Here is a 12,368-nt window from a genome sequence, read left to right on the forward strand (position 1 = left end):
ACAACAAATCGATCGACCCGTGTCGAAGAAAATTTTCCCATAATATAAGGTACTTGGTTTTCGGAATTTCTTACGATTCGAGACATTTCCCTTTCATTGCTGTTGGTATGGCCGGTGACCTATTTGGAAGTTCCAGACTTTTGTCTTTTTCTTCCAGATTTATGTAGTTGTGGAGTTTTTTTCTATTGATTGTCGTATTAGTTGTGTGTTGAAAAACATATGGGTATAAACATGGTCTTCCAGGTCTGGTATGCCTACGAATTGTATAGGCGGGGATATTGAATTTTTATTCTTGTGAGTAAGTTAGTTTGGTATAGTGGAATTCCAGTTGTTGTTCTTAGCCTGATGTTTTGTGCAGCTTCTATTTTTTTCCAGTTCGACTTGTTTATTCGAGGCCACTATGCAGCAGCCACGTTTAGGAGGATTGGCCTTATGTTTATTTTTAACAAGGGTATTCTAGCGGTTATCGGAATTTGACTTTTGCTATTTAGAATCGGATAGAGTGCGGCTCTGAAGCGTTTGGCTTTAATATAATTGTGGTGTTAACATGGGTTAGTGTTTTGTTTAGTGTTACTGTAAGTACTTTGCAGTATTAAACCTGCACATTTGATTTCCGTGTCGTGGATTGGTATTTTCCTTAAATTGAGTGTATTTTTTTGATCCAAAAAGTATTGATATTGTTTTTGCAACATTTAGTCGCAGTTTCCACTGGGTGGGCCATTTTTTAATTTAAGTTAATTTGTCGTTGGAGTTTAGTACTGCTTGATTGGTTTTCGTATTGCTTGTTTACACTCTTCGAAAAAACATTAATAATGTCTCAACGCTGTACGTATTAGAGTTAACCAAAGGTCTGCTCGGAGAATGCTTCGCAATACGACAGATGAATTACAAAATGTATGAGATTGTTTATAACATTGAAACTCATATCAAGAGCAGGCATGACTTTGACTCAGCGGCCTAGCCGCAACCCGTCGGATGGTATTCGTGAAAAGTAGTCTTTTCAAGTTGTCAGCTTCGGTTGCATCCAAAAAAATAATTGAAAGAATAAATTTTATGGATTTAAATAACCACGAGACCAATAAAATCGAAAAGCAGTTTAATGATGGCTTGTATCAAATGGACGACTCGGTAATTGTTGAGCAATTTACGAATTTCTTAATGAAAGAAACATATTCTTGCATTTTCATAACAACACGCACTTTTTTGACGGAGAAAGTGGTTTGCCCGAGTAATTTTAAGCTCACGAAGAACAACAAGAAATATATATTTACTTAAATCTCGGGTTTCATTGGTTCGGGCCCCTACATAAACGTTATTTGTGATGATGGGGTCGCACTGCTGCTCCTGGATCTGTAACTAGGCATGTGTAGCTATCGGGGTAGCAAAAGGATTAAATAATGTCTTCCCAGAGCGTCTCGGGGCTATATAAACATTTCACTTCGTCACGATGAGCGATTTTTCTGTGTGTTTTTAGTGCGCCGCAGATGGGTCTTGAAATCATTTTGTATTATAATAATATTATTACGTGTATATGATTATAATTCTCGTATACCTACGTTCTTATTTTGCGATCGAATAATGCATCGGTAAGACGGATGACTCATCATATCGCACTATATAATATATATTATGTGTACTTATACGGTATAATATGTAATAATATATTTTATTACACATTATTACGCCGTGCGCAGACTATTTGACATTTATTTTAATGATCGCACGGACATAAAGTACTAAGACCTGCAGCACCGAGACAGTAAATATATTTTATCGGTTACACACAATAATAAAAATGTGTTCACGTTTGATTATTAAATTATTTCTGTATTTACCTACAAAAATAACGATATCTCGGTAATAATAACACGACGACAGCAGCAATAATCATCAAAGTCAAGCGACGTTTGTCCAACACGTGATTGATGTTTGGAGTATAGGATACCTAAAAATCGAAGGTATAGTAAAAATTTTAATGTGTTATCCGTCCAATAACATTATAATAAGGTCCCACGAGGTCCATTTCTATCGCCCTTTCGTTTTTATTATTTATCTTTTTTTTTACGCCATACACTATGTGGGTTTATCGTATAAACATCGAGCTAAATGATTTACTGAAAATCTATTAAAAATTTATTTGTCGATAATAAATCAACGTATCGTCGCACGTACCATATAGGTAGTTATTTTACGTCAAGTAACTGGATCGAACTATATGTCTATATGTATAATAATAATACTCCTTGCGGGCAAATCGAGTGGGCTTAATCGTAATTAAGAACGAGCAAGATAATTCAAACGTTTATAATAAAAGAGTATATAAAAGAGTACACGTCCAGCCGCATATGATTTTATTCTTTAAGTTTTATATTGTTTACGAGTACTTATGTACAAGGTGATTTACTATAAGCATATTTTCCTTTGATTACCTATGCGTTTTTTTCATGCAATTTACATTTTTCAATTTTTAAGTAGGTATCCTAAGTTAGACTTAAAGATCATGTTGTATGAAACACTCATATTTTATTATACCTCAAACTTGAGATGTGATATGAACTTCATTGTCGCATCGCAAATGAAAACCTACTTTATGTTGTATGTAAGCCTATCAGTACATATTATTTATTAAGGACCTTTATCTTTCTAGTACATAGTGAGTTTAATAAATCAGTAGGTAATTACCCGTTAAAATTTCGATTTAGACAAAGTTACCTACATCAGTTTTTAACCAAAAATCGTAGACTTAACAATTTATTGTTCCACATGAGAAAAAAAATTTGTGCCGCCACCGGAAAAAAATGGTATACAAACCTATGTATTTTACCTCCTGTGATTTTTATGCAAAGGAATCGGAAAATATAATTAACAAATTAATTATAACCAATTCACTACAGTTTACTGGTCGATCGGTACTACATCTACGGACAATTATTATAAAACGAAACAACTCCTACGAGTTAAATGCAGATACGCGTATCTGACATATGGATGCACGCGCGTCATACCTAGCTGTATAATGATATAAAATAATAATAATAATAATATGTAATTGGTAAGTTGGTTTGCATAGGTAGTGAAATCGAATTGAGTGGGTGTAACCCTTGGGCACTTGTAATGACGGGAAACAAGTGTCCCGAGGGATCTATCTATGTCATGCTGTATCGCTGTATACATAGATCACCCTCCCCCCGGAGATAATGTTATAGAAGACACGAGCCGATTTACAGTCTGAAACGCCCATTTATAGAGGCATCATATAAGCGAGTACTAATAAAATGTGATAATATTTATTACAGTGATATAAGCGTAGCCGTCACAAGATAAAAAAATTAATATAAATACAATTTTAAAACAAATACGTGAAAGAAAAATATATAAAAACCATACCGATTCATGCTAAAGAGTATAAAATATTAAAACATCGTTTATCCATTTATTCGAAATACAATGATAAATATAAACGGTAGATCATCACATATTTCGTACACTGTACATAATATGGTGGAGCAATTAAGAAATATCGCAAAACTATGTACTTCTCGGTGGCATAATACAATATCAAAGGAAGCCTATTTTCGAATGTCTGCAGAATGTAAGTGTCAAGTATATCTGCAGTATATTATGATATGATATGTTTATCTCGCAGTTCAAAATATAATAATAAAAATAAAAATACATATATTTACTTATATGTGTGATACAAAATATTTTATTTCACAGTTCACCCATAAAAACATAATTTAATAGTATAAATGCAAGTAGCTAATTTAAATTAGGTATATCTAAAAGTTTTTATGGACTTATCAAAATATTATATTCGTTGTTTGAAAAACCGACACATAGCTACAAATCTATACAAAAATATTAACGTCAAAAACAGAATAAAAATATATTAAGTCGTTTAAGACAAAAATAGAATTCAAACATTTGGCTAAATGAGTAAAATATTTATGTATAATGTATATATATATATATATAATTATAAATCAATGCCTCAGCTCTTGTAACATAATATAATTAGTGTTTTTTATTTCTCGATATTCGTGCCAACTGCTAAGTTCATGCAATTTCAATTGCCTAGTTGGATATCATTCTCTTACAGCACAACACAATATGCATATATTCATGCGTCGTGGTTTTCGACTTAATTATTATTATCACTCAAATTATTTCAATATCATAGCCTATATAAACGAACAGTGTTAGACGAAAGTTTTAAACTGTAATATGAAGAAACTACGTACATTTTTATTGATAGAAATAAATCATTTATACATAGAAAAATTGATTAATGTAGACACATGCTTTTCAAAAGTCAGATTGATTTGAGACGGTCGATGAATGGTTGGTAGTGTTCATAACATATATTTTATTTTAACGGTTCTGGGTTTATTTTTAGGCGGCTAGGTGTCTAGGTGGGTTCTTATCACACAGGTGATTATAGAGGCTGTAATCTCAGGATTACAAACGATCTTACAACCACTTTGTTTATTACACGGAATGGGAATATAATATGCAAAGAACATGGATTCTTATTATTATTATTTCATCCATGGGGCATATATAGTTCAATGTCCTGCGGGTGTCAGAGTTATTATAGGAGGCGTATAGGTTATAATAGTATAGATTTCTGTCATGCCTGAAACGTCATCGATGACAATATCTTTTTCTGTAGGCAAATTTCCCAGCCCCGAATAAAGGGTGATCAGCTCGTGAATTTGGAGCCGAGTGATTTCGAGTGGCCACCCCTTTCCACACTGATCCTTATGGAGCGATTTTTGCTATCGAGACATATGCGCAGAGTTGATGGCAGGTAGTGCTAGGTAGGACTGCGTAAGCCGTTAAACGTTATGCACTTATGTATAATAATATGGACTTCTCGATGGGAATGTTGCATCATTATTTTCGTAATTCCCGAACTGCAGGTGACAGCACTGCATCTAAATATCGATTGGCGTTGTCGGACAGGGGGTGTGATAGTACCTATAGTAACGAGCGACAACACATTCTTGTATTATTATTATTTTTATACGACGCCGACCTGGTCGCATGCATTTACGACGCTATTAAACGCCACGGCGTGGGATCACTGCGGCGAGCCGACACTCGGCGTATATAGTGTCTCTGCATATATGTCATATATTTATGTGCATACGTACAGGTATAGGTATAGGCACAAGGCAGGTCTGCTATATAATCGGTATGTGTATAATATGGCATGTATAGGCGCAATGCGACTTTAGGGCGAGGACCGTGCGAAACTCTTCTTGTGTACTGGTCTTACTATACTTACATTAGGTACATAATATAACATGTATATTTATAGTATAGGGTACAGTGTATACGCAGTGCCTACACATCCGAAGCTGTCGCAAAATTTCGTATAAAAAAAATTACGTACAAATTTGAATCTGAATAATTTATAATTACCGTCACTTCCGCTTGCATGACCACACACGATACATCCGACCGGTTATTGCCTATCTATACACACACATCTTTACCAATGCATACACACACACACACACACACACACACATACTTAACCTAACACATACATAGATACAAACACAAACGGATATGCATACGCATGCATGTCGCATACTATAATATTATGTACCTATACTTTTAGATAAAATAACGCTAACAAATTATATACATATAGATACCGCTGTCTCACCGTATCCATATGTCTGCATCGCGTTTAGAGGGCTACGATAAAAGAAACATATATAGTGTACAAACGGGGCTAACCCCACACAAATCGCAAGGCATATATTACAATATATTATAATAATGATCGCCTTTGAAATCCACCTTTTTCATATTTCCGCTCCTGCGTATGTGGCATATATGTGTATGAAAACAGTTTTTGCTCACAGTTCGATTACTATAGAGTTTTACATTTAAAGTTCATAACTAATTATTAAAATATTATATGTTTAATGTAAAATATTATTTTGTATATTATGCTCAAACGCCAAACCCTATTACATTTTTCGACTGTACGTCTGGTTATAAATTGCTCACAGATGGCTGTTATCATCATAATATTGACATACTCATTACTCATATCCCGCCCATTTGTTATCCGTCTTTATCTATGCGCTGTCCCTAAGTAGTCTGAGAAAAAACAGGAGTTTCTGATGGTGTAATATTAATATCTCTGCATTTTGTTCACTGTGCTATTTTTTAGTAATGTATACCACATGCGCGTCACATGTGTAGTCGGGAGGACGCGATAACCGCAGCCTCGGTATACTTTTTGCCAATCATTATCGTATGTATATACATCACACGGGGTTTTGATATCTTCAATATTATATGTTGACCCCCGTCGTCTAACGACTATATATGGTGTGCAGTCTCCGTAGGCATTTGAACATCTCGGAGTGAGTTATGAGTCGAGAATTGTGCTTATATATGTCGTCTCACGTCGCGATACAAAAACCATTATTGGTATTGGAAAATACCGCGATGAATGACGTTTTCCTGTCTTCGAGTTTTGCAGGAGTGGGTCAACAGACTACGCATTTATAATACTTAAAAACAATACAAATACACATAACGATTAAACAATTAATTTACTGCTCGTCACGTACACAAAGATTATAATTTTACCATCGATGATGGACCCCGATGTTTATGTGTGGCAATCGAACTTAGTTGCATTTTTTTTTTCCATTATGGTACGATAGCTGAGGTATATGTTGTTATTAATATAACTCAATTTCATAATGATTGAATAATTAATGAATAATGACAACAATTATCAGCAGGTACATATTCGGTGACGAATACAATTTTTATGGTTATATGCAGATAAGCAATTTAGTAAATTTAATTGAGATTTTGATCATGTGGCCGTGTCATGAGTTCATGATCAACAATATATTTCATTCTTCAACGTCGTATTTAGCTTATAAATTATACTGTACCTACGGACTAGTATTAATAATGCGCTTATCTATTGTAAATCAAATCTTTTAGATGCGAAGAGTATTGGGTACTATTTTAAAATTTTCTCTAGTAAACTTACTCAAATTTTTATTGCCAAAATACGTGAATCTAAGAATAGGAATCATTAAAAATAATAATGTAGCTATAGATTTATTTTTTGTTTTTAACTTTGATTATTAATGTCTGTTTCAATTGTTTGTGCAATAAATATAAATTATGAGTACAAATCTGAAAAAATGTTTTATTCATAGTGGTTTTTAGTATTTTTTTCTTGCTTGAACAATGTTAGATTAATCGTAATAATATTTCATACCGCTAAATGGAACAATGAATTATATTTTATTTTTAATTTAATTTCTGAAACTCATTTCACTTTAACATCGTTACCCGATTACACAGTCCCGTAATATGAGTGTCGGCCTTTAGTAACCTAGTGTTTTGTCATTTCAGGTCCTAGGACTCGGCGAGCAAAGAAAAAGGATAAGCAGCAGCAGGACGAAAAGAGGCCTCGGACTGCGTTCAGTGGCGACCAGCTGGCCCGGCTCAAGAAGGAGTTCACCGAGAACCGGTACTTGACTGAGAGACGGAGACAGGAGCTGGCCAACGAGCTAGGCCTGAACGAGGCCCAGATAAAAATATGGTTCCAGAACAAGCGGGCCAAGATCAAGAAGGCCAGTGGCACCAAGAACCCGCTCGCCCTGCAGCTGATGGCCCAGGGTCTGTACAATCACAGCACGGTCATGGTTACTAAAGAGGAAGAAGAACAGCTGGCCGCGGCACAAGTAAGTGCATTATCAATTTATAATTCTACAAAGGCTCGCTAAAATGCAAACAAATCGTAGCAAATAGATTTACAGAAATCAATGCAATAAGCATTCCAAAAAATAAATAATAATGCGCATGAAATGATACATTTTGTGTTTGTTTTGGTCGTCGTTGATGTGTCCGCTGAACTCCCAACGAAACCTGTTTCGTGGGTGTATTTAATCTAAAAAATAGAATAATATTATCTTCTTCTATCTATATCCGTGGTGGTTTTAACAATCAACTTCATACGGGTATTGTACATTTGTACGGGTGAGTGTGTGTGTGTGTGTGTGTGTGTGTGTGCGCAAGTTTATACCTACACCGAAATTTGTTCGAGGACCATACATAAACATTGGCGTACAACGGGAAAGAGGACTCGTATAATATATTATTATCGTAGGTATATGATAATACACACGCGGGCTGTTGTAATAGTTTGTATGATGTTATAACAATTTATTGCGCAGTGATTATGATGGTTGTAGACGCAGTAGGTAGGTAGTAAATATATTGTAAAAGTCCAGCCCGCGGGCGACTGGTTTATGGCGAGCTCCCTTCGTTATTGGTTTCCTCGAAAATTCCATCGCAACGGAGTCGCATAAATCTCGTAAAAGCCTCGATGAAAATTACAATTTTAAGAGTGCATTAAAGAGACAACATCGTTAATGGCATCTTTTATAGATAGTGAAGACAAAGCTCATACAGCTCATACTATTTCTTCGATATTGTGATGTATCGATATGATTTTAAGCAGTGATGGCGTATACATTTCCCTTTACTTTATTTTAAAATTAAGTGTAAGTAGATGGAGAAAAATCTCGATACACTTGTGCTAAGTGAAAGTAAAAGATCATTATTTAATCTAAGGATTCCTAACCTCTAGCAAAAGTGTGTCGTGTAATTTTAGTCTTATTATTTGTGTAGCTTGTATAACATGTGTCAGCATCGAGTGATAAAAATATGGATTAATAGGCCCCGTTTTACTAAAATCTCAAATAATTTGAACTTTAAATACAAATAAAAAATATTTATTTTAAATATTTTTGAACTGCTATTAAAACAACTTATGAGGAACCTTGGATATTTTCGAGCTTTTTATTCAGAACGAAATTTGTTTGTAGACAATAATCAAAACATTTTTACAAAATTCAGAATGTAATAAATAAAATAAACATTTGTGAACAAGTCACAAATTGAATGCAAAATGTTTTTCAAATTTTAATTTCGGCGGGTGTTTCAGGATAATACAGCTTGATGTTACTCACAGGTGTAAGCCTGACGTCGTGATTTCGTAGTTAACCTGATAGACATAATATTTGCATACGTAACATCATGCAAATCGGAGCGATCGTTGCAAATAATTGTGAATCGTAGTGAAGTTGCTCGTTTTATACGATTTGTGCAAAAACTAATCGCCGTCGATTTTTAGACAAGCGATTGAGCGAAGAAAATCGTATCGCAACCCGCCCTCGAGATTTTGGTTGTTTTGGTTGAGGAAATGCGACGAAACCGTCGGTGCCGATTCCGTTGAATTGTTGTACGTTTTTGGTATTCGCCACACACCATCTGATTGTTCTTTTCGCCACTTGTTTGGGCACCATTGGTCGTCGTCCGGCGGTGCGGGTTTGATCGTGCCGGCGACCACACACACACGAGCGCGCGCGACCGGCACACACGTCCGTCTCATCTCGGTCCGGCGGCGGCGTTATTAAACATTCATAAACGTGTCATCGTCGCCGCCGCTGCGTACGCGTTCGCCGTATATTATGCCTTTTTAATAGGTTTTTCACTCGTTTCTCGGCCTCTTCCTCCCATAAGTGTTTATGCATTTTGTAGAGATAATCACTGTGGCTCTATACACTAATAAAAGTGCACATAGTGTAGGTAATATGATCGTGAATCGCGAAATAGTCACCTCACAACCTTAATGGCGAGCCAATGGTAACCACCTCTTAAGACCCCTCCCTCCCTCCTTTGTTTTGTCTTCATCCCCGGACCAAACCGTGGTTCTTTTAAAAATATTAGCTATCCTGTACTGAACACAATATAAGTCGTGTTAATTATGTCCAATACACAATTTACGCATTAGTTTGGATACAACGACGAGCAAAGTCCTTAAATACGTGTTAAAACTGGTCGAATGTAATACACGATTTCGAGGTACTGTCGGAGCTAACACCGGATTCAATATTCGTGATCCACATATCTATGTTGATAAAAAAAGAATCCAAACGCGTAATATGAATAATACTTACACCCTGCCCAGATTTTGATGAGACAATAATAATGAACAAAAACAAACGACACATAACTTAATTATTTACGTGTAACAGTCGATTCTCGCGGCTGTCACGAACTGCAACAGACGCCCATCAATAGTTATGTAATACCTATATCTCGTGCCATTACTATAATTGGCAGCAAGATAGATTTGTGTTGGCACGTGGCCGGCCAACCCACACTAAAGGCCTATACTTATAACCATTTTAAAAATATAAAAACTTCATATATTTGTGCGTAAGTCGTAAAGGCAAATAGAGTTAACAACATAGATACAGACATAAATGTGTACGATTTAAAAACAAATGTAACACATTATTAAATGTCATTTGTGTTTTAAATCATTAAAGTACATTGATATCTTCTTCGGTTTTTGAAATAAAACAATTTCTTTTCTTGTAACGATTAATAACAATACGAGATAGGTACTTAATAAATTGACAACTGAGAAAACTATTAAAAGAACTGCAACAGCCAATAGTAATATAATTTCTTGGTTCCAAAAGTTTCGTTAGTTGTATACATTTCTTTATTTTTCGGAGCCTTAAACCTAGCCTCGGGCCTTCCAGCGATAGCCGATTATGCCTCCCCTTCAAACAGGTCGTAGCTCGACGGTTTTTACGAGTATGTCGACAGTCGACAGCCCAGCATAATATTATTATATGATATATTGAAAAATTATAATAGGTACAAGCTGACGATAAAAATGTTTTGACCGGTCTCGGCAACGTCAACACGAGAGGCGATAATGTTCTACTGCACTTATAATAATATGTATATAATACGCAGTCGGGTGAGGAGCAAGAGGGACCCGGTTATGAAAAAGTTTATAGTCGTATACAATAACCATATTAAAATATATCGTGTACACACACATGTAGGCATATGTGTATGCGCAAATGGTCGAGAGACACGCATACTCGGTCACATATACACATTAGTATATAATATTATTATTGTGGCCGACAACCATTTCAAATATTATTATATTATCAGCTGGGAAACAGTGCCGTTTGGGTCGTCATCGGCCTCACCTAGTAAACTTGAAATGTACAGGGGAAATCGTAAAATATTATATTGCCACAGTCCACCAGCAAACTACGTTTCGAAAGTACATTGTATTATTAAATTTATATAATGCGTGCAACGGGACCCTCCAGCAGTGGATTTCGTTTTGAGAAAATTTAGAACGAAAATCGAAGGCCTATTCTCGTAATGATAAATGAGAAATACTATCACAAAATACCTACAGAAACACAATGCAAGGGTAATTTTTCCGGCAAGACGACGACGCGTATGATAATAATTATAATAATAAAGTAAAATTAATGTATCATAGGTATCCGGCATTGTTTTGTGCGGATTTCGGTAAAAAATCGTAAACAGTTGCACGCTATATATAGTGGTACCTATACACATTGCCGGTCGTTAGCGCTATAGTGTTTTCATAACATAATTACTGTCTATTATTTTCCCAAACAACGCTATATGTGTACATAATAGATAGTAATAACATACAAGGGCGGAGATTTCGTTAAATTTAAAATAAAAATATGAATGGGGGGGGGGGGGAATTTTTTAAAAATAAATGTTGCATTTAAATAGGTCTTATACCATAATTATATTATTATTAAATATGCTGTAAGACAGTTGTCCTTCAATCCGCGGCTCACCTTTTGAGTCCAACATATAGCTTGTATTTTTTAAAAAATGTTTTTTTATTACGAATGTGGCCCATGAGATTTTTCAATAATAATACGTGGCCCTCTCCATAAAAGGCCGAAAACTATAATACTTGGCGAGTAAGGATTTTAAAAAAAATTCAAGGGAGATTTATTTGAGAGGGCTAAGCCCCTGTAAGTAGCCCTCCCCGACACCCAACCACCGTCAATGCATACTCATATTTTTCACCCTTACCTTATATTTCATTATATATTAACGAAGTTTGTTTTGTTTTATGTGTTTCAGGCTATGGAAATCAATGACTGAATAAACTTAAAAAAAAAAGTCATTTCATTCGGTGACTTCTCAAATGCTGCTGCTGCTCGCCCAACGCAACTATCGACGTGGTGACCGAACGGTGTTTCCTGAAATGGGTACTACACCTACTTACCCATAAACCTACGACGTGCATACTATAATATTGTTATTGTTGTAATCAAGTCGACGGGGATAAAAAATTCGATGTTACTATGACATAGACATTAATGACCTTGCACACCACCGAAGAAGTCGCGTTTTTGACATAGTCTTACGATTTTATATTAGGATCCACGTGGAAAATCTTTATTATCATCATAATTATTATTATTATTTTTTAT

General features: G+C 35.3%; 1 protein-coding gene across 2 annotated transcripts in view; it reads left to right on the top strand.

The window, feature by feature from the left end:
* LOC111036698 (homeobox protein engrailed-2-like) overlaps window positions 1-12,054 on the top strand; it is a 67,588-nt gene extending 55,534 nt beyond the window's left edge. For both annotated transcript variants that reach the window (XM_022318824.1, XM_022318823.1), the window contains 2 exons: window positions 7,411-7,742; window positions 12,016-12,054. In XM_022318824.1, the coding sequence (XP_022174516.1) occupies window positions 7,411-7,742; window positions 12,016-12,036 (353 nt within the window). In that variant the 3' untranslated portion in view covers window positions 12,037-12,054. The remainder of the gene's footprint in view (window positions 1-7,410; window positions 7,743-12,015) is intronic.
* The last annotated feature ends 314 nt before the right edge of the window (window positions 12,055-12,368 follow it).

The sequence above is a fragment of the Myzus persicae genome, unplaced genomic scaffold (genome assembly GCF_001856785.1).
Source record: "Myzus persicae strain clone G006 unplaced genomic scaffold, MPER_G0061.0, whole genome shotgun sequence".
NCBI classification, from domain to species: Eukaryota; Metazoa; Arthropoda; class Insecta; order Hemiptera; family Aphididae; genus Myzus; species Myzus persicae.